This window comes from Bolinopsis microptera, chromosome 11 (genome assembly GCF_026151205.1).
Source record: "Bolinopsis microptera isolate Bmic1 chromosome 11, MBARI_Bmic_1.0, whole genome shotgun sequence".
Classification (NCBI taxonomy): Eukaryota; Metazoa; Ctenophora; class Tentaculata; order Lobata; family Bolinopsidae; genus Bolinopsis; species Bolinopsis microptera.
This window is the reverse complement of record NC_087082.1, coordinates 16,034,120-16,057,148: the sequence shown is the minus strand read 5'-3', so window position 1 is coordinate 16,057,148 and position 23,029 is coordinate 16,034,120. Positions and strand designations below refer to the sequence as shown.

Sequence of the window (23,029 nt, the reverse complement as noted above, 5' to 3'; positions counted from 1 at the left end):
TTACAGTTCTGTAAAACTGCAGTTACAATTGTGCTACACCCTACACCCTACACCCTACACCCTACACCCTACACCCTACACCCTACACCCTACACCCTACACCCTACACCCTACACCCTACACCCTACACCCTACACCCTACACCCTACACCCTACACCCTACACCCTACACCCTAGACCCTAGACCCTAGACCCTAGACCCTAGACCCTAAACCCTACACCCTACACCCTACACCCTACACCCTACACCCTACACCCTACACCCTACACCCTACACCCTACACCCTACACCCTACACCCTACACCCTACACCCTACACCCTACACCCTACACCCTACACCCTACACCCTACACCCTACACCCTACACCCTACACCCTACACCCTACACCCTACATCATCAATAATCGATGAGCAGATAAAATTGAAGATGTAATCATTCTTGTGTAAATTTGTATTGATCCCGTTTGATGCGACAAGGAAAAATGCTCTTATCAGGAGAGGAATTACTCAATGTTTCATTGTTACAACATCGTATTCATGATATCAAATTATTTGTTATATAGTAGTGTTGAAAGTATTAAAACTCATAAACAATATTCCAATCCGGTCTCCGGATTTTACAAGAATTGAAGATGTTACAATAAAAGGCACTTTGATAGTTTGATAGTTATAAAAGTATAAAATAAAATCCTGGGCGGCTAACAAAAACAGTCACCAATCATTTAACTGCGAAGTTCACACTATTTAAATATTTACAGTATTTATGCATGTGTACATAATTGACGTGCTAAACCTGAAGCATAGAGAAATTTCCCCTTTACTAATTTCGTTGAAGTGTTTGTAGTGGTAAACTGATTCAGCCCGGATTCCAACCTTTTATTGAATTGCGTGAGCTCAAGACAATCTGTTTTGGTTTTATCGTTTGTTAATAAAAACCAAAACATATAGTCAATAGTGCGAAAAACGACTGTTACTGTGAATATGTGCGGTAAACAGCTCAAAGTGCGGATATGTGCGGCCAATTACAGCTTCAAGTTCGATTTAGCAGCAGCCGCACTTAAATGCTGCCTCTAAATGGAGGCTGAAACAACAACGACCTGCCACTGTAAAATGTAAAGCCATTTCGCCACATGTAAATGTTACTTTGGAGAATGTCGTAATTTCTCTGTGGTGCCGGTGGTGCCCCTGGAATCTGATAATGTGTACTTCATCACTGGCTGCCGAATATCTGTGTCAAGACGTGCAACTGCAGAAGGTCAATGATTGTTTTGGGGCTGTAAGCCGTGGCCGTACGTAAGTAATGTGGTCAAAAGTAATGTGGTTGTAAGTGGTGACGATTTACAATGACACTGAATTTAAGCCGCACTTTTCTGCTTTAGTTGGTAGTCCTTGCTAATTTCCTTTCATCCGTTGTTCACTTCAAAGGATTACCTAGCCTAACTTGTTTCATGATGACGTTGCGACCTCAACTATTGTTCAAGAAGGGACAACGTCTGGCAATGCCTCACAATGATTGCATTTAGAGAAGTGCTTTAACTGTGTTATTATTATTAATACTTTAGCAGTACTATCATGTATCTGGGGTCGACCGAGATCGGAATTTTGTCCCGGCCGGGACCGGGACCGGGATGAAACTTAAATCCCGGCCGGGACCAGGATCAGCTTAATCCCGGCCGGGACCGGGACCGGGATTTTCACGATATTTCTATGTTGAAATGGAATATTTTAAGTAACTTTCGTATAAAGGGTCCATTGACCAATCTAATAAGTACTAACTACAAGTTCATTCATGATAGGATTTTGATTATGAAGTTGGTATGCCTTCACACTTCACAGTCTGTTATGATGAAAGTGCTCTCAGGAGTTTTTTTGTCTAAGTCAAAGTAATAAAATATGAATTTGAAGCTAAATTGGAGTAAAAAGATCGAAATTCTGTTTTTAAAATCCCGGCAAATATCCCGGCAAAAACGGTAATCCCGGCCGGGACCGGGACCGGGACAAAAACACCAAATCCAGGCCGGTACCCCGGTCGAGCTCTGAGTACTATAACAGCGCAATTAGGTAACGGTAAACGGCATATTTGCAACTGCAACTGCAAACTGGGAGCCTGATAATCACATAAATACCCGGGCGATGTAACGACGCTGAACCTTTTTTTTGTAACTATTTAAAGTCAAACTGAACCGGTGAAATAACCGGCAAACCGCTACCACGAAAAAAATAGGGGACGGAACAACATCTAAACTGCAACCAAACAGGCAACAATGATGCATTTCCTAAAATATAAGCCTACGTTAGCATTACGTACCCTGTGTCCGTATTAAACAAACCAATTAACAAACCTATTAACAAGCCCTTTACCTTACAATTACCGGTAATTGGTATCAAAGTACGAACAGCGCTATTATAAGCTTTATAGTTTATAAGTGGGTTGTACGTATCCAGTGGCTCACTGGCACATACAACTAACGCTACCACACTGCCAGTACTTGAGCCAGAGTGAGCGAACATTACTGAGCGTGGCGGGTATTAGCTCCCACTGGTACTATAGGTCATACTGTCTGCTGGTCTGCTGGGCAGTCTGCTGAGCAGACCTCCACTCTGGGTATAAGTTCTTCTGTCTGTCAGCTGGCATCGTGCTGTGTCATGACACATTACACTGCACTCTGTCATCTTGTCATCTTTTCGTCTTACATTTTACTGTTGTAGCCAAATATTTTACCGTTTCTTACTTTGGTTTTTACAATCAATTAGGGCTCGAGTTTGGGAGTAAGTCGTCCGCGGTTTACATTGTAGACACGATTATTTCAATATGCCGGTGAATTTCCGTTCAGTTGCTGGTGTTTTTATAAGCTGGTATTGTTAAGCAAACAATCAAAACATCCCCACACACACAGTAGTCAGTACAGTAGTTTGAACATTTTATATTTCGTGTAGTGTAATCTCAGTTTGCATCATCTTCTAAGCTTACGTTATAACTTTAATAACACTGTAGACTGTACCTGTTAAGTCATGTCTGCAGATTTGAGTGACGATCAGCTGGAGGAATACAAAGTTGCGTTTGCTATCTTCGACCAGGATTCTTCAGGTTTGATTTTTGTTTTATGTTCTTGGATCGTTTTATTTCCCCATTTGAATGGAACAACTGAGAGAATCTAAAAACACAAGAGGGACACCCTTGAGGTTCGTGTTATCACATTCTATAAGTCAGCTGTAAGTATCACTTTCCTTGCAGGTTCAATAGATAGACGGGAGCTAACATCAGTGTGTAGCAAGCTGGGCGTTGAGCTATCGTCCCAAGATGTTGAGAACATGATGAGACACGTAATTCTTTATTGTCACTACATATATACACATAATTATACATAATTATACATTATATACACATAATTACTTTTGTATAACAAGTCTAGTCATTAGTTTTTACTAATTACTCCATAATTTTTAGTGGTTCTTCTTAATTAGTAGTGGTTTATTATCATATCTCAAGTTAGAAGCTGGATAAACTTACTTACTTGTACTTGATTAGGTCTCCTCAATCATTCGAGTGGCCTGCACCAATGAACTCCCGTTTGTGACGTATCATCTCCCTCCAAAGTTTGCGGTCACTAGCCATCTCGCTCGCTCCTTCTAGGTCTATGTCAGTGTTTCCTGTAAACGCTGGAAAATAAACCATGTTTACATATGTTTTGATAGACGGTATCGAACTATAAGTATAGTAGTATCGTACTATAATAGTAGTATCGTTTTTATAGTGGTGATTCTACTACCTAAGGTTATTGAATTGATTGAATCCTTAACGTGACCAATCACCGAATCACCCCCAAGGTTGACAAGGACAAGAACGACACAATAGAGTTCGAGGAGTTTATTCAGATAATGCTGGACATAGAGAACCAGACACCGGATCACAAAGATCAGGAACTGTTGGACGCGTTCAACGTAAGCTGCTTAGATATTAAATAATCTCATATATCGACCACTGAGTTGGCTAAATGCTTAAATGAAAACAAGGTCGTTTGAGTAAAGATCCCTAGTAAGGATTATGTTTAACTATCGTCCTAACTTTAAGTCTGAACCGAATAAATCAGAAGTATGTTTCAAATAGTAAATACAACATTGGGGGGGGGGGGGGGGGTCTCCAACTACATAAAAATGTGGTTGGACCCCCCCCCCCCCCCCGGCCCAACATTGATGGGTATATTTTGTGGAATTTCGAATACCTACTTTACGAACTGCGGTATTCGTAAACCAATTAGTTGCAAATAAAACCAGATCAACTTTACTCGATTTTATTTAAGTCAGTTTTTTATACTTAACTACACAGGTATTCGACATCGATAATGATGGTTTCATATCTATAGATGAGCTGAGAAAGGTATCTTAAAACGTTAAAATGAACAACATGAATTGACTGCTTTCAGCTTTTACCACAAAACATTAGCTATTTAGCTATCAATTATCAATTACAGTTATATAATATATATTACAGTTATATATTACTGATCACTGATTACAGGTCATGAAGAATATCGACACTAAAATAACTGAGGAGGAGTTGGAAGGTAAGTCGGCATATGTGGACATATTATTCAGTAAAATTCTGTTTCGCCCACTTTCATCTCAAAGATCCCATCTGCTCCATCAATATTTTACGAAGTAAGCTGGACATTCACATTCCCAAATAATCAGTAACACAGCTAGAGCTGGTTACCATTAATAGTTACTAAAACTGGTTACTAAAACTGGTTATTATTAATGGTCTCATTTTAGTTGATTTGTTGTTAGCATGGTTGACTATAATTTATTGTAATTTCAGCAATGATCGAAGCGATTGATGAGGACGGCGATGGCTTAGTGAACTATGAGGAGTTTATCAAAGCTACTACATAGTTCAAATACTTTTATCATCGTGACAGAATATTAACTGCGAACAGTTCTATTCTACACACATAATATGCGGCATGCGCTAGCTGGTAAGGGTTGGTCGATCATAGATTAGGACCATGCTCGAATGCTCGTAATTCGTGGTAAAAAAACGTTGTTATTTTAGGATCGTTTTACGATAGCTTTAGCCAGAAGGTTGTTAAAGTACATATTTACTTTCCGATAAGTTGACTCTTTTAGAGACACATATTAAGCGTTTTTACTTTGTGAGCTGAAGATGTTTCCTTCTTTAAATGCGAACGTCTGATAATGTTTTTACTTTTCTGCTGTTTTGTTCATTGAAAGTAGACTTTTGGAGATTGTATGAAAAAATAAACGAAAACATATTTGAAAGTGTGCAGAAATTTTGGAAATGATATAAGACATATCAGTTGTTCATATAATTATTTATTAAGTAGAAATCCGAGTAAAATAATCAGCATTAAGAACGTTAATATTAAAAGTCAGCCTGTTACAGGGAAGTGAATGTAATAAATAAACGATGTCATCAAATAACGTTCAAATTCCAAAAATGAAGGTATTCAGCACCTTAAAGGGTAAATAATAAATATAATCTGTCAGTCAAATATCTAGTAGAATAATATACTGTGTAAATAAAAAGTCCTTTCAAGTGGGATTTTGCTTACAAAATTTAGTTTCGTTTTAACGTCTATTCGATAACATTATCTGGAGTCCGGAGCAATACCAATCTTGATTCTATCAAGTGCAGTTGGGATATTAAACAAATTGTGCGGGAGAGGTTGTCTGTGCGGGCGTTACCATGACAACTATCCGCGCTGTCTGTTCAGATGATAGCGTACATACTGTAGAGGAGTGAGCGTATTTTGTAGTAATCGTCACATACTGTCCCTTCAATCTGTATAGTTCCGCTAGCGTTACGTCTGATTGCAACCTTGTTGTTGCAAACGAGCACTCCACCTGGGGAGTTATCAGAATTAATGGAAATTAAAAGCTAGTTAAGTTGGAGGGATTTTAAACATATAAGTGATATGAAAGTGTTTATCAGCAAGAGCTTTCAAAATACATGTGTAAATCGTCTCCAGGTGTAAATTTAAGATTCGTGTTCGTTATCTAATGAAAAAAATTCCGAATTTACGATACTTTTTACAGCATAAATAACTTAATTTTTTATCTTACCGTTAAATTCAGCCTGAATACCACTCTTTATCAGAGTTTGTCTCAGGTTCGAAAGTCTGGGCTCGTTGATGAAAACTGGGACATGACTTGGCTTGTTTGTTAGTGGTTCTAACATAGCAACCTGTGATGGATGTAGCGTTATATAGGTACATTTAACATGGGGTAAATGTTATTTTGAACGATAACCAATAAACACAACACTACAAGTAACAGTATAATATCTAATATCTTGATAATTAACAATAGTTCACAAATCAAAAAAAAATCACAGCTAACCTCCTCCTTCTCCGCATTTAACTGAACATCAATAACAGCGTCAATCCAAGCTAACTCCGCGTCGTTTGCTCTGGAGAACTTGGCGGCTGTCACTAGCGCATCTTTCAGTTTCACCTGTGTAATTTCGGGAGTAGATGATAGGTGAAAATGTTATCGTTGCCTTGTTTATTGATATCCAGCCTATGTTAATAAAGTGGGGTATACGCTTCCGGCTTCGTTTTCACCAAACGCCCCAAAGTTTGTGAATGACATTATTATTATGATGTATAAGCATGAAAATGATAAAATGTTACAAATCATTTCTGCACACTTCAAAATCGTGCAATATTAATTTGTGGGTTTACAACCTGCCGACCCGCGTAGCGCGCCTAGCTGCGTTTCGTTGAAACAGAGATTTACAGGTATCATCCGTTAAAACAATAATTCCATTGTGATAATAAAAACGTGATATTGATTCTATCTTTTTAGGTAGGAATGCTGTCTAACCTGATAAATATGCCTCTCACTAGTAGCATCCACTGTCTCCCCAATTCCAGGGACAAATATCTGAGATACTCCCATGTCTTTGCTATCTCGACAAAACTCTGCCAGATGTCTTGAAGAGTCGGGAGTTCCATGAACTATCACCATCTGCCTCGGTTTTAATACTGCCGCTGAAAAATAAGCAAGATTAGTAATCGATAAGACTTGATAATCGATAAACTGATAAGCGAAATTAAATACAATATCGCTAAACATGCCACATATTCTAGACTATGAATACAGCTACGCATACTCCCGTGACCTATACGCTGGAAAAAGTTATTTGTTGTTTTTATGACAATTTTTTTCGCGCGCGCACGGATGAAATGAAATTATGACCGCCCCACTAATGGCGGTAAACGCCATTAGTAAATTTAGTTACCTAAAATCCTCTTGATAGATTCACCGTCAGATCTTCCCTCGAAGTCGATGAATTTAACTTTGCAGTTAACCTGAGTTTTAATACGAGACGTGACACACTTCGTTGGTATTTCTCTTGCAGCTGGGACTGCTGGGACTGGTTTTGCCTTCTCAGTTTCCATCTCTTCTTCTTTCATCGGTTCCTGGTATTGTAAAATGTTGAATTTTCAAAGATTTTAGTGTAGAATATTAATAAAATTAACCTGCAACTATTTCGCAATTTTCGGGTCAATGTGGTTTGTATTAGGGAGAAAAGTGGTAGTATTTAACCTCTTCAATTCTGAAGTGTTCGTGTTTGATGAATTCTCCATATTCGTCCCATTTTAACTTTTCCTCGTGGAACGGGAACATGGGATACACCTAGAAATAAAATTATTTGGCAATTAAGAATCTTTACAATAATTTAAGGTAGAAATAGAAAATAGTACCCCGTTTCTCACATCCTCGTCCAGACACTCACCACATTACTATTAATCTAACCTTGTGCTGTTTGAAGAAGCTCTTCTTGCTGTGTGTTTCCTCTGGTATTGGAACGTCGTGTCTTTGCACCAGGACCTGGTCATCCTCCTGCTCCTCATCCGTTTCTTCGCCCTCTTCTACTACCTCCATCTTCTCTGACTCCTGCAAATAGTTTGGAGAATTATCAAGGATATTTGTTGTTTCTGGACAGAAAATATTAAAAATGAAATAATCTTTAAAATCGGTTCAGATATTCGAATAATAGTGAAGTTATTTATATGTATCTCAAATAAAAACATTTATCGGAATCAGACATTGTTTGACGCAAGACAAGATAAGGAATCTACTTTTTACCAACCTGTTGCTTTTTAGCAATAGAAGCAAAATGATCTTCCAGCTCTTTTCCTTCCAAAGGTACACGCTTTCCTGAGTAAAACATAACGTTACAAATTGTAAAAATCGAATCATATCATATTTCTATCATTATTATTCTATCATTATTATTATTGTTCTACATCATTAATATGAAACGTAAAGAAATGCTGAATTAAATTAAAGAGCCCTCCCCACCAATAGTGATGTCTATGGTGTTGTTGATAGTGTTACTAAGGAGCCTGGAAGCTAAGGTATCAGGTTTAGTGCGCTGCGTAACAATTATACAGTTCTCTTTTGATTCTGCGCTCACTGCTAGTAGATTCCTGAAAAGGTGGATGTGTTACACAGTCAGCACCAAAAAATAATACAATTATATACCGACGAAAATCAGCATTAAGTTTCAAAGTATTCAGTGCATAAAATATTTTTATTTTATTATTCAACCGATAAAATTTCAGATAAAACCAAGATAAAAGTACAGCTGGTCACAAGGTCACAACTTGTGACTCACAAGGTATCATTATATCCCTGGCAACTAACCTGGCAAAACCACAACTGAGGTCGGCCATGCTGGTGAGCAGCACGTAAGGAGAGGGGATCTTCTCCAGTTCCTGGAGACTGTGACACAGGTTCAGATGTTTGAAGTGGAACGGGTAACTTCTTTGTTCCTGTTGGAAAACAGATTAAAAATAACAATTTGACGGGTAACTTCTTTGTTCCTGTTGGAAAACAGATTAAAAATAACAATTTTACGGGTAACTTCTTTGTTCCTGTTGGAATACAGATTAAAAATAACAATTTTACGGGTAACTTCTTTGTTCCTGTTGGAAAACAGATTAAAAATAACAATTTGACGGGTAACTTCTTTGTTCCTGTTGGAAAACAGATTAAAAATAACAATTTTACGGGTAACTTCTTTGTTCCTGTTGGAATACAGATTAAAAATAACAATTTTACGGGTAACTTCTTTGTTCCTGTTGGAAAACAGATTAAAAATAACAATTTGACGGGTAACTTCTTTGTTCCTGTTGGAATACAGATTAAAAATAACAATTTTACGGGTAACTTCTTTGTTCCTGTTGGAATACAGATTAAAAATAACAATTTTACGGGTAACTTCTTTGTTCCTGTTGGAAAACAGATTAAAAATAACAATTTGACGGGTAACTTCTTTGTTCCTGTTGGAAAACAGATTAAAAATAACAATTTGACGGGTAACTTCTTTGTTCCTGTTGGAAAACAGATTAAAAATAACAATTTGACGGGTCACGAGTTCATCAAAATTAGTGATTTATCGTTGTCGTGATAAATACTAGTTTAGAATTTGGAAATAACAGAAAATAACTTAAACAAAATAGTTTGCCGATTGTTTCACCTCGAACTGTTTAGTGACCGTATCTGACATCCACTCCAACATGTTCTTAGCGAAATCCACCACGTTATACCCCACGTGGTTTAGCAGCGCGAGACTGTACGCGGACAGGCCGGATTCCGCGTTACGCCACAGCTGCTCCAACAGCTGCATCAGCTCCAAGACTCGGCCCGCTGTGTCAACCACTATTATAACGTTACCGTCCTGACGCACTGTCTCCAGGATTGTGGATACTGCGGAGGAGATAGGACGTGTTATCTTATCTTTCTGATTTGTAGGGTTTCAGATCAGTTACAGATCAGTTACAGATTGATTACAGATCAGTTACAGTTGATCACGAGGAATAGAACAACAATAATAATAATTAGGAGATTAATATGGCTGCCATGACGTAGTAGCCACTGTTACTTTAAGTAGTTAGACGTTAATTACTACTCTTTACTCCTTTACAAATCTTAACATTCTTGGAAAACTTACTAAGTTCCTGATCTCGTTTTCTCCGTTTCTTGTACTCAAATGTAGCGTTGTACGCATCAGTTATTAATAAACTGGGTCTGATAATGTTGTTGAAAAGGGCTCCGTTGAGATGCCTCTCTTTCTTGTGGTTGAAGTCTACTGCGTAGACTATATCTTCCTCGTCGTCCTGAGGAGAACAGTACATAGTTGTTATTTATCACGTGGTATCACATGGTGTTTAAAAGACTCTATAAAAATGTTCTGGTATCAGTTATAAGTTTTGAAATGATCGACAACCCCATTATTACCTTCAAAATTTTCCACATAGTACCACCAATCATGTGACCGGCAGCGTACGGTGTGATAGCAATACCTGGAAAGTTCAAAATGTAATCATGACAAATTGACAATCCCACATAATCTGTTATCTACGGTGAGATAGTTGAAATTTCTTTTGAAAATCTCGATCAGATGATACAGATTTGAAAAACAACGCATAACACAAACCTGGACAGATGGTGAAAGTCTGACTGTACTTCATCTGTTGGAAATGATCAAAAACATTGTCTACGTGATCAAGGGTGAAGATATTGAAATCCTCGCTGCTGTTCTTCGATTGATAATAATCATACAGGAACATTTGTCCCATATTATGCACAGGAACTGTCCCGTAAATCGGACAGTCTAACCCCAGCGTCCCGTACAAGTAGGGGAGTGCACCGATATGATCCACATCAGGGTACGACACCAGAACAGCGTCGATATTGTTGATGTGCTGCATGATCCGGGCTGTGAACTCTGAGAGTTTGGTAACATCCAGTCCACAGTCTAGCAGGAGGGTGAACTGATCTACTTTTAGGAGGTAACAGATAGCTGTACCGGTGTCCAGGGCGCCGAGTAGCGGCGTTACTTTGATTATACTTGTCATGCTGTCTGTTGGTGAGGTTATAGTTAGGAGTTGTCCCGGTGTCAAGTTTTACAGTTTCATTGTAAGATTATAAAGTTATAATTCATGTTTATTTTTAAAACTTGAATTGGTGCTCACGTGTAACTCCTCAGCTGATTAAACTGATTATAAAATAAAATAAAGCATCAAATTGCGCTTTAAAGCTTAAATAAAATTCTGTTGCCGTTCAAGGATAAAAGGGTAATAAGTTAATAAGTTAATAAAAGAAAAAACATGAAGTTAAACGGAAGATAGTCCTTCGTATACACATGATTGGTGGTCCGGTTGCTGGAATCACATGACAACCACAACTGGGGTATCCACACTCCTCCTATAATCTATATATGAAATAATTGTCACGTGAAACCGCTTATTATTCTTTAGCTGGCCGTACTAAAGTCCCAATCACGACCAAGAGGTCAGCATCTTAATTAATCAAATACATTCTCACTAGAATATAGTGCAGAGCCTTCTTTTGTTCAGACAGATTTTTTACAGTTTTCATCCACGCATGCGTGTTATTCTGGAGTCGGCTCGGTTCAATACATTCTCCATTCTGTATACTGAGATGTTTTGATAAAGGGGGCGTATTCTTGTTTCTTCACGTGATGAGTTGATCAAACTCTGGAGAGACGGAGAGAGCGTACGGTACAGTACCAATGTTGGCAACAATACCACGATCTAGAGCTTGAGTCTGGCAGCATAGTATCTCCTGAAATAAGGGTGAAGTAAGACAAAGATCATTGATTACGGTGGAGATATCATGCAATATGAAAATCTAAACCCTGATTAATCTAAGTCAGTATAGTTGAAAATATCATATTATGTTGGCAGGGGGTCTTCCGCGCAAATTCTTCTTAACATAGTTCGTACGCTCCTATGTATTAATAATGGTTTATGAACTATTACTATTAGAACGTCCACGAAACTGTAACTCCGAGAAAGTAATTAGGGAAAGTGTCTTCCACGAACTTAGTGTCCCAAGATTGATACAATTAGCGAACCATCGTGTGTGATAATTACCACCAAATAAGGGATCAGTGAACCCTTATTTGGAAGTATCAAGTATGAAATGTTTATTCGTGTGTGCAAACAATTTAATTTGTATGGAGATCAGGGCCGGGATTACTACGTTTTGGTTCTGCCTTCGTTTAGGTTCGTGTGTTATTTTCTGTATCCACTATAAAATATAATTATATGTAGGTTATACACAATTTGTAACTACTATAATTTTTGAAAACCACTTCTCTCCTGATTATCATGAGCCGGAATTATTTGTTCGGTTTTCCGGAAAAAAAGGAAGGGATACCGACAATAAGGCCCCCTGATATCAGGGGTCCTACGGTGATCAGATTATAGAAAGATCGCGGAATACCCCCAGGAAGTTGGGACTACTAATTTAGTAACTTAAGTAACTTTAGTAACTTTAGTAACTAGTCACAGTGACAGACAGTCATTACTTCATAACCACTATGTCACAGTGACAGATAGCCATTACCACTATGTCACAGTGACAGATAGCCATTACCACTAATCACTATGTCACAGTGACAAATAGCCATTACCACTATGTCACAGTGACAGATAGCCATTACCACTATGTCACAGTGACAGACAGTCATTACCACTATGTCAAGTGACAAACAGTCATAACCACTATGTCACAGTGACAGACAGTCATTACCATTACTTAAAACTACCCTACTACATATATCATAACAGAAGGTGTCTACACAATGTCTGCAAACTATGTATACACCATTATATTATATGTAACATGTTTAATATTAATGGGCTCGCTTATAACGTACCCCTCTCTCTCCCTCCCTCTCTCCCTCTCTCCCTCTCTCCCTCTCTCCCTCTCTCCCTCTCTCCCTCTCTCCCTTTCTCCCTCTCTCCCTCTCTCCCTCTCTCCCTCTCTCCCTCTTTCCCTCTCTCCCTCTCTCCCTCTCTCCCTCTCTCCCTCTCTCCCTCTCTCTGCACTTAAAGCCATTAGCCTCCTTAGTCACTTAGATGCCAGGCATGGGAAAATGCCCAAGTTCACACCCTCTATTGTTTACATCTGAGACCTCCATATTTGAGCTGATTCCGCGGCTAGGGCTGTCGTTTTGTTCAAGTGTGGACCAGGGTAGTGTTTAAGGCAGTTTACGACTTTTCCTGGTGCACTGGTATGTTTAGAGATTAAGTGTTTATAAACTGTTTTAACCCCTTCTCAGTCTAATATCCCTTATGATTGGATACCAAGTACAGACGTTATTCGTATATTAATTCGTAGAAAGCTAGAAGCAACAGTTTGCTGTAACTCTAGGTTAAATTTGTTGAAAATTGTGCAACTATCATTACGATTTTGTCCTTAAGGCCTTATCATTATGAAAGTTCTGACTGCGCTAGATAAAAAAGTAATTACCGGATAGATCTGTCAACTGATACAGATTTCGTGCGATTTAGAAGCAATTTGTTCCTCACATATCTCATACGGAAAGCGTTTCTCATCAAATTACGAATGATTCTTTACGATTAAAATACTGTCATAGTGTCATTCTAGGTTCACTTTATGCTTGCCATTTTTGAGAGTGGTAGCCTACACTGTTTATATACTTATATAGTTTATGTATGTAGTTTATAATGAATCATAGTATCTTGTAGGTTTTAATTTTTGTCGCATTGTTAGAAGTGTTCAATAACAATTAGTTAACAAGGATAGTAGCAGGTTAATTATGATTATGATTATCATAATTATGATAACTATCATAATTATTATACGTAACTTCACTATCTGTTCAAAAAGTATGATCCGCGATTCTAGAACATTCTTAACGAATGCTTTGAACCAGTATCATTCGAACGGCGCTAAAGTTAAATATATGATAAAATACTGTAAATAAACTGTCAGTCATGAGTAAACCAAAAACAAGGCAATTAAACTTTAAACTTTTCCCGTTCGACTCCTTCGTCTTAGTCGTTCAGATCAAGTTTTATAACAAGATTAACCCTGCTTCTTAGTTAGTCGTACATCGAGAATAATGAACAGAAACGTTTAATTGGTTGAGCCGGGAAAAAACAAGATGCCAGGGAACTGTTTAAATTTGTCAACAATTTATTTAAAACATTTAGCACTGTGCTTATGATCTAGTTTCAGAGCATTTATTCAGAACATTCGAGCAATTACACGTTATGATTTTATAAGAGATTGCAACGATCGGTTTTACAATTATTCTGTTATCATTCCTATAGTTCTTTGATTGTGTTTTTCGATATTCCGTTTGGAATCAATTTTATATGATCAGAATTTGCACACATAATTTAGGAATCTTTCGAGGCATTACTTTGCTGAAAAAAGTTTGCAAAAGTTCAAATTACCAAGTTAAGAAGCTCGCTCTAAGATCAGTTGACAACAAATCCATATTCGTGAACAACACAATTAGAACTAGCCCTTTTTAAAAAAACTGAATAATCCCCATGAATCACACTTCCTCATAGTCATTAAACACAATATTTCTGCTCAGCCGAAAAAAAGGAATTGAATTTCAACGAGCTTACGAGCTGCCTCAGTGTTTAACATGAACACAAAGGGAACCTGTGTAATTATAAGTCGTCAGATGTTTTATTATATAACCCCGACAATATTAAGTTAAATCTGCTATATTGGTGTGTACTATAATACTGCTGTTTTGAAATGAGTACTGTGTCTGGTTTAGTAGTTTTAAAAAGCAGTTAAAATTGTGCAGTTTAAGGAAACGCGGTTTACTTTTACGAGAATAATATAATGAGAGGCTTTTAACCATCGCGTCGGTAATCGTTATAAGCTATATAGCTTATAAGCTATATTACTTATGAACAGAGCAGTGATTTCTCGAAATATTCCAATATGTTTGCCTCTGCAAATTTATTTGAATTATTGCTCAGTTGATTTGTCTGTCAGCTCAACTTGTCTCCCTGTACAAGCTCCACTTCCATTTTTCAATGCCGGGGCCGCCGGGCCGGGGGGTACTCGTCTACTCCTGCACAAAACCACCCCATTGCTGTGTCGTGGATATTATAATACCCCATGAATATGTTAATAGATCCCTTAGCACAAGCAGAGTGGTATTATAATTAACGAGCAGGGTGCTGCTGCCTGCTATCTGTTTTTATAGCCCTACTCATAGAACGTGTGCCGGGGAGGTGCTCCTTCTAACACTTGCTAACTGATATTTTACATTGTGATGAGGTTTGTCTTGTGATTGGGGCTGAATCACGGGACTGAGTGTACTAGAGTAAGAGTTGGAATGTGTCCAACATGTGCCGCATACCACCAGGTCGTGACTTCAACGAGAGGACGTGAACTCTTAACATGGTGCTAAACAATGGGCAGGCTGCTGTTCTTCTTGCTCCCCTAGTCCACTGTGTGCCTCAGTATTAAGCCAGCTGATTAATACACTGCATTACTTGTGTTACCTCCTGTATCCGCAGGTATAAGTATTAAGTGATAGAATCTAGATACTATCAAGTTTTTTGGTGTGTCTCTGAAGCGTGCTCCTTCTATTGTTGCAGCGTTAATTAGAACTGTTAAATTAGTTGTTAATTAATTGTTAATTAAATGCTAATTAGTTGAAGTGTTAATTAACAAAACATTTGTTACAAAGCAAGTCATTATTCGTCACATGTCTCGACATTTTCCTTTCTTCATAACTTATTTAGATAAATCATATCAGTAATTTCATGAACACATAGCTGTGTCTTGACACGTAAAATAGGAACTGACACTCAATAAAAATGACCTACTGTCAATTCGCAGCGACAGCTGACAGCTCATAAATTAGATAATGAATATTCCGTATTGTACCCAACAAAACAGCAACTGCCTAGCTGGTTCTAGGTATTTTGCCGAGGACACTCTCTCAGGTTTCTAGATTTTAATAGTTCATTATTTTTGTAATTTGAAAACGGGTAGATTCATTGTTTCCGTTTATTGATCAGTTTATGCCGCAACTATAATATAATAATGATAATATCCCATGACAGTTACAGTTGTAATGTTCGCTGATCTGAACAAAGACACTTTAACAATAGCACCATTGTGGGCTGCATATTGAACTGTGATATTTTCAATTGATAAAAGGTATCACTACCTTACTCCTTAGACACAATTGTCTCCGAATAATTTGTGATATCCGCTCTTGTTACTTAATGAGCCACAGTGACGTTGTAAAACTATTTCACAGCTCATAAAATGTGAACAACTTCCCCATAATTTCTAATCCGACCTTATTATAACGTTCCTTAAACCTTGATTACCTTCCATAATGAAGCACGGAAGATTCGTCACAATAACAAGTTAAGTGATTGAGGAGATGGTTATATCTTTATGTATTTATGAGACGGGACTATGTCATGTCCTTTAAAAGCATTAGATGGTGTAAAGTGTAAGCGACTCTATTTCGAGCTGTTTCGTATGGACTGTGGGAGTCATGAATGTTGAATCTGACCCTTAACTCTGCTCAATCAATTTGCAAGGAGCTCAAGCTTTGATTACGGTCCTCATCATAATATTATATAGTGTGCTTTGTAGCCATATAATATACATTTCTCTTGGAAGTTGTGTAAGTGGGTTCTCTTTGTGTCCTGTCCAATATCTTTGTTCTGCATTTATCAGATGTGATTTTGGTCTACGTTTTGCGCATTTGTACAAAATACACTGGTTTAGCTTATTTTCGAGCTACTTTGTACAAGAGTGTGGCAGATTGATTTTTACAGTACCATGTTTTCTCTTACTCTCGTAATAACAATCTACCCATATTAGCTGATTAAAATCAAGTTAAACCCTTCAAAAATAATTTTAAACTGGCATTAAAAGGTGGTACTACGATGACACTAAACAGTATCAATATGGTATAACCGGTTGAGCTCTTCTCAGCAACCCTGACAGCTTCCGCCGGTGTCTGGATTCGTTATTTGAGTTTATAATAATATACGTTTTAAATGTTACGAGTTTGCTGCTCCTTCTAACAATTTCACGCATAACTTGATTCCGTTCCTATCGTTTTAAGACTTTAAAATGCCATCTTTGCTGATTTCTTGCAATATTTCATTCGACCGCAACCGCGTCAGTTACGTTACTATTCCTCTCGTTTTTGCTGTGGTACTGGGCCTGGGTTGACTTATGCTCACAGGCCGGTCGGGTTGAGCTTTGCCACCACGAAGATGTGACATTTGAATATTCTTATTATAATATTTGTCATCAAATATAGCATTTCAGATTGTTATAATTTCAAATGTGTTAATATCTTGAATCTCAGCAAATGTCCCACTGCGACGTGACGTGAGGAGGGGTAAATGGTTGTAATGCGGCAACTATCTCTGGAGGACATCGACAACATATCACCTGGGAAACTGAAGGAACTCCGGGAATGTTTTGACACTTTTGACGACGACCAGAACGGAACGATTTCTCAAAAGGAATTCCAGTACGCGCTAACCAAACTCAATATTTTCATCGGAAGTGACGAGGTTCGGGATCTGTTTTTCGAGTACGACACCAACAACGACAACATCCTTGACTTTGACGAGTTTATAAAACTGGTCTCCAAGCTAGACCCCACTGTCTCCCAGGAGATAGAGATAAACCAAGCCTTCAAACTGTTCGATCTGAACCAGGACGGTTATATCACCAGACACGAGGTGAAAGAAGCGCTCACCAGGTTCGGAATCACAGCCTCAGAGGATGAAATAGACCTGCTCTTCACCATGACAGACGACGATAAAGACGGGATGATTAACCACGCGGAGTTCAGGAACATGTTGTACGACCCACCCTCCGCAATACAACCAGTATCATTGTCGTCGTCAGGACGACAATCGGGATCCTTGTCGTCGTCAGGACACCTCTACCCAGACTCACCTGATCTAAAACACAGATCAACTGATCAGAAACAACAGTTGAGGAGGCCAAGTACAAGCTGCCCATAGGGGTTACCGGACAATTTTTAAACTTTATTCTTTGCGTATTTTACAGGTGCATGATGTCATGAGAGATCGTACGGTTGCAATTATCAGCTCAACGTTTCCTCCAACTCTCCAAGATAATGCCACTAAAAGGTTCTGAAAAGCTTTAAGCTTAATATAAATGGTGTTGCACGTGCACCGTGCGGTTCAAAGATTGATTTCTTCTAAAGCATAAAAATTCTGCATGTATTGTTCTAACGAAATGTCCATTATGCGTGCCCCACTTCCTTTCAGCGAGTCAAGGAATGCAGTCTTTATACGTTGTAAATTAGAAGCCTAGGTATTGCAAAATATGAAGCATTCCGACTATGTAATGAGTATTAGCGTCTTGTCCATTGCTCCATTGAAAGTTTGATTTAAAATATGGATTTTTAATTTGCTAGCTGGATACTTTTTTACTTAGGAATTTTATGGCTGTTTTACGTACTGCACATATTTGAATCTATGCTTCAAATTGAGTTTTGTTTGAGTCAAGAAATTAAAAACTCCTTTTAATTTGTGGACATTCACATTAAGAGTACTGATTAAAGCAGTAACCATATCACATCAAAATAATTCTCCGACATTTATTGATCGAGCAAGAGAATTCCACGCATCCTACTTCAATTTATCAAAGCTTCATTTGGATAAATCATATTATCAGATTTTAAGAACTTAAGAGTTACGAACGGAAATGACAACTTTAAGTTAATTTCTATACCATTTATGCACTGTGGATTACCGCTTAGAGACAAGATGACTCTACAAGTGCTACGTTACTGTTAATGTACTGGACATTGTAATAGCTGACGTGATTCCACGACCCACGTATTAAAATGTCACCGTGTGTGATAATTCAGTCGGTGGATTTAATCGTCTCATTCCAGATATGTTATACTTTAAATTTAACATGAACACGAACGGGAGTATCTCCGTGCAAGAGTTGAAGTTCTCGCAAAACTGCACGTGTCCGCAAAGGTGAGGAGATATCTTATCTGTTCTGGAGTACGGACACCGATAACAGTTCAGATTTTGAGGAGTTTATTCAGCTTGTAGATTAGATAGTTTTATCTTTTTATAAAATATATTATAAGCTGAATTCAATGACTTTTTGAGGTCCAACCTGAAGAAATCCTGATTTTGAATTAAGGTTAACATCAAAGGGAACGTCTCCGACCATCAGTCTCGCTCTGCCAGACTTCAGTATCTGCAGTCTCCCCAGGTAACCCTCTGGTAACTCGTGTATTGTTGCTTTTCTGTCGGCTTGTTCTCCTTTATCGTCTAGATCCAACTTCGACATGTCAACTGTAAAGTTTCCAGTTATGAGTTACGGGCTGTAATATATATTATAATTAAAATACATAATTATAGGTCTTGTAAGACGAGCAAAAATAATTATAAGCCGATTTTTAACTTTCTTCGTTATGACTGACTAGGAAAAAGGTCCGGTAAGTTAAAGAAGTCTTCTTACTCACCAGGAAAAAGGTCCGGTAAGTTGAACAGGTAGGTGCTCTCAGTGGTATCTTCAGGAGGTCGGTAGAGGAGTTCTGCCACTGTGGTCTCTTGATGGGAGTCTGATACTGCTGTGTCCTTCTTACCAACCTGTATATAACACGTGATATAACACGTGATATAACACGTGATATAACACGTGATATAACATGTGGTATAACACGTGATATAACACGTGATATAACACGTGATATAGCACGTGGTATAACACGTGATATAACACGTGATATAACACGTGGTATAACACATGATATAACACGTGATATAACACGTGATATAACACGTGATATAACACGTGATATAACACGTGATATAACACGTGGTATGACACGTGATATAACACGTGATATAACACGTGATATAACACGTGGTATGACACGTGATATAACACGTGGTATGACACGTGATATAACACGTGATATAACACGTGATATAACACGAGGAGATACAGATAGCTTAACTTATACTGTAACTATTGAAATGAGTGATATGTCAAAAAAAATGAGTGATGTGTAAGAAAATATATTAATTTTTTCCGTTCAAAGATTCGAAAATCGGAATCTTACTCCTCAAACAGACAGAATAATAATAAATCCCAACTTACAGATAGTTTGCTTTTGCTGTCTATTCTAGGGTTGATAGGTAGCGTAACGGGAGTCAGTTCGTTAGTGCTCTGGAGGAAGGGGTCCACATATTTCTCTTCTTCTAACTCCGCTACTGTTCTGGCTGGTTTTAGTTTATTTAGTTTCACTTTCACTTTCGCTATTTAACTCTGCTACTGTTCTGGCTGGTTTTAGTTTATTTAGTTTCACTTTCACTTTCGCTATTTAACTCTGCTACTGTTCTTGCTGGTTTTAGTTTATTTAGTTTCACTTTCACTATTTAACTCTGCTACTGTTCTGGCTTGTTTCAGTTTGTTTAGTTTCACTTTCACTATTTTACTCTGCTACTGTTCTGGCTGGTTTCAGTTTAGTAAAATGGTGGTCCACTGGTAAGATGTTTGATGCACTTCACTGTAGATAAGAACCTTATTACAGCTCTACCCATTTAATACAAATTCTAAACTGAAGAGTCGTATCACCGTATCCAAATATCTTTTACTGTAAGTACTTCACTACCTGAAGCGAAAGGATCATCTGTTTCTAATTTCGCTTCGTTTCCACCAAACAGTCCAGTTGAAGACCGTATGTACTCTTTTCTGAATTTTCCTTTTGGCCGGTCCTAAAAAGTGGAATTATTAAAAAATTCAACATTTCTGTAACATAATGTCACAATATGGAGTCGTATATTGTTGAGTATATTGTCATATTATATCGTCAACTCTTGTCGTTTATTATCGAATCTTGTCATTCAAACATATTGTCATGTACTGTCGTATTATATTGGCATATATTGTCAAATTAGTTTGTCGTTTATTGTCATGACAATGGGGCATGGGCACTCTCGGTTCCTACCAGGCTTATACATCCATATTCCATAACAATACAAAATAAAATGTGTCCACGTTATCAGAGGGATTTGAAATATTATACTCAAGATAAGATTAAACTTAGAGTAATATCATGTGACACTGTATGTAATGTAAGTAAAAGTAAAATAATAAGTAACATTTACTTTGGATTCAGGAGTATTAGGTTTCCCGGCTAATCTCTCCTTGAGCCGCTGATCGAACGTAACTGTCTTGTCTGTGGTGGTAGGTGGGGGGTGTAGTGGTTCAGATTTAGCGGGGTTGGCAGAGTGTTTCTTACGCCGGGCGGGAATGGTCGGTTTAAACTCCTTCCGACTGCAAATAAAGGTTTCACTTTAGAAAGAGGAGGAGAAAACAAAACTCAACAAGATAGGGCCCGTGACCAGACCTTTAGAGGGGTCACAGAATCCGAGGGCCCCAATTTTAGCCATGCCCATTTTTTCCCCAAAATCCCCAAAAATTTCTCAAAAACTTCAAACATACCCAAAACCCATCTTGAGGCACGTGATAAGACATGTGATAAGACACGTGATAAGACACGTGATAAGGCACGTGATAAGACATGTGATCATTTTACCTGATTCCTTTAACTTCAGTTGAGGCCGTGCTGAGTCTTGAAGTGAGACTCGACCTGAGAAATTATATTTAAGTATTTATTTGTCAATAAATGTAGGAGATTTGGGGATCATGGGGTTTTTTTTGTTGCCATTACTGATTTCGTCGTTCATATTTGTGGATTTATATGCAAAAACGTTAAACCAGATAATCATCATCGTTACCACCATCTCCATCAAATTAAGATATTATATCTATAAATACTGTCGCAGTTATGTTGTCGATATACGACAATTTGGTAAACAAAGTACCAGATATTATGTAATAGTATTGTACAGTAGTTGTACTATGTATATAGTATCATGTGATTGTGTGTTTACCTGTTCAGTAAAACCGGACTTCCGTTCTTTGTGCTCTCTTTCTTTTTCTGCTCTTTTCGTCTATTTGGGTCCATAGCTGATATCTACTTAGATTAACAGTCAATATTAGGGTGGATTCATAGCTGATATCTACTTATAATAAAACAGTCAACTTTAGGGTGGATTCATAGCTGATATTATGTAGTTAGAATAAAACTGTCAACATTAGGGTGGATTCATAGCTGATATCTACTCATAATAAAACAGTCAACTTTAGGGTGGATTCATAGCTGATATCTACTTATAATAAAACAGTCAACTTTAGGGTGGATCCATAGCTGATATGTAGTTAGAATAAAACAGTCAACATTAGGGTGGATTCATACCTGATATCTACTCATAATAAAACAGTCAACTTTAGGGTGGATTCATAGCTGATATCTACTTACAATAAAACAGTCAACTTTAGGGTGGATTCATAGCTGATATCTACTTACAATAAAACAGTCAACATTAGGGTGGATTCATAGCTGATATCTACTTACAATAAAACAGTAAACTTTAGGGTGGATTCATAGCTGATATCTACTTACAATAAAACAGTCAACTTTAGCGTGGATTCATAGCTGATTATGTAGTTAGAATAAAACAGTCAACATTAGGGTGGATTCATACCTGATATCTACTCATAATAAAACAGTCAACTTTAGGGTGGATTCATAGCTGATATCTACTCATAATAAAACAGTCAACTTTAGGGTGGATTCATAGCTGACATATGTAGTTAGAATAAAACAGTCAACATTAGGGTGGATTCATAGCTGATATCTACTCATAATAAAACAGTCAACTTTAGGGTGGATTCATAGCTGACATATGTAGTTAGAATAAAACAGTCAACATTAGGGTGGATTCATACCTGATATCTACTCATAATAAAACAGTCAACTTTAGGGTGGATTCATAGATGATATCTACTTACGGGCAATTCCACGGTAAGGTTCCACTTGGTGAAAATGAAAAATGTTAAGATAGGCACCTAATTTTGGTTAAAATATGTTCATTAGACTCGTAACCTTACAAGTCAACAAAAGTTTTTTGTTTCATATTGCGTTAATTTTTGATTTTTCTCATTCAAAGGAACACTACTCGGAAATGAAAAAAATCGTTCAAATTTTCAAAGTTCCATAGTTTAAGTATGCAGCAATATTTCTCTATGAAATTCCATACACTTAGGCATATGCATAAGAATGAGAGCTAT

General features: G+C 37.7%; 4 protein-coding genes across 5 annotated transcripts; 2 read left to right on the top strand and 2 right to left on the bottom strand.

The window, feature by feature from the left end:
- Nucleotides 1-2,903: 2,903 nt before the first annotated feature.
- Nucleotides 2,904-5,575, top strand: LOC134823147 (uncharacterized). Its single transcript, XM_063834495.1, has 6 exons — nucleotides 2,904-3,089; nucleotides 3,237-3,325; nucleotides 3,830-3,943; nucleotides 4,329-4,379; nucleotides 4,521-4,566; nucleotides 4,821-5,575. Exons 1-6 carry the CDS (start codon nucleotides 3,014-3,016, stop codon nucleotides 4,892-4,894), a joined length of 450 nt encoding a protein of 149 aa, XP_063690565.1. The 5' UTR covers nucleotides 2,904-3,013; the 3' UTR covers nucleotides 4,895-5,575.
- LOC134823146 (cleavage and polyadenylation specificity factor subunit 2-like) lies at nucleotides 5,273-10,894 on the bottom strand. Its single transcript, XM_063834494.1, has 14 exons — nucleotides 10,473-10,894; nucleotides 10,274-10,338; nucleotides 9,987-10,152; nucleotides 9,513-9,742; nucleotides 8,678-8,805; nucleotides 8,333-8,460; nucleotides 8,121-8,188; nucleotides 7,784-7,924; nucleotides 7,574-7,663; nucleotides 7,266-7,446; nucleotides 6,848-7,014; nucleotides 6,362-6,475; nucleotides 6,086-6,206; nucleotides 5,273-5,866 (listed from the first exon to the last, which is right to left on the bottom strand). The coding sequence occupies exons 1-14, from the start codon at nucleotides 10,891-10,893 to the stop codon at nucleotides 5,733-5,735; spliced, it is 2,154 nt and encodes a 717-aa protein (XP_063690564.1). The 5' UTR covers nucleotide 10,894; the 3' UTR covers nucleotides 5,273-5,732.
- A 113-nt stretch (nucleotides 10,895-11,007) lies between these two features.
- On the bottom strand, nucleotides 11,008-21,884 carry LOC134822662 (uncharacterized). 2 transcript variants are annotated; one of them, XM_063833849.1, is made up of 8 exons: nucleotides 21,790-21,884; nucleotides 21,432-21,485; nucleotides 21,001-21,169; nucleotides 20,505-20,607; nucleotides 19,991-20,112; nucleotides 19,350-19,476; nucleotides 18,998-19,179; nucleotides 11,008-11,623 (listed from the first exon to the last, which is right to left on the bottom strand). In XM_063833849.1, the coding sequence occupies exons 1-8, from the start codon at nucleotides 21,861-21,863 to the stop codon at nucleotides 11,513-11,515; spliced, it is 942 nt and encodes a 313-aa protein (XP_063689919.1). In that variant the 5' UTR covers nucleotides 21,864-21,884; the 3' UTR covers nucleotides 11,008-11,512. The 2 variants fall into 2 exon arrangements, with proteins under 2 accessions (XP_063689919.1, XP_063689920.1); XM_063833850.1 differs by having other exon boundaries at nucleotides 11,431-11,623; nucleotides 19,991-20,103; nucleotides 21,790-21,871.
- LOC134822875 (neo-calmodulin-like) lies at nucleotides 15,537-18,481 on the top strand. The gene is made up of 2 exons (XM_063834142.1): nucleotides 15,537-18,035; nucleotides 18,168-18,481. Exon 1 carries the CDS (start codon nucleotides 17,227-17,229, stop codon nucleotides 17,857-17,859), a length of 633 nt encoding a protein of 210 aa, XP_063690212.1. The 5' UTR covers nucleotides 15,537-17,226; the 3' UTR covers nucleotides 17,860-18,035; nucleotides 18,168-18,481.
- Nucleotides 21,885-23,029: the final 1,145 nt, after the last annotated feature.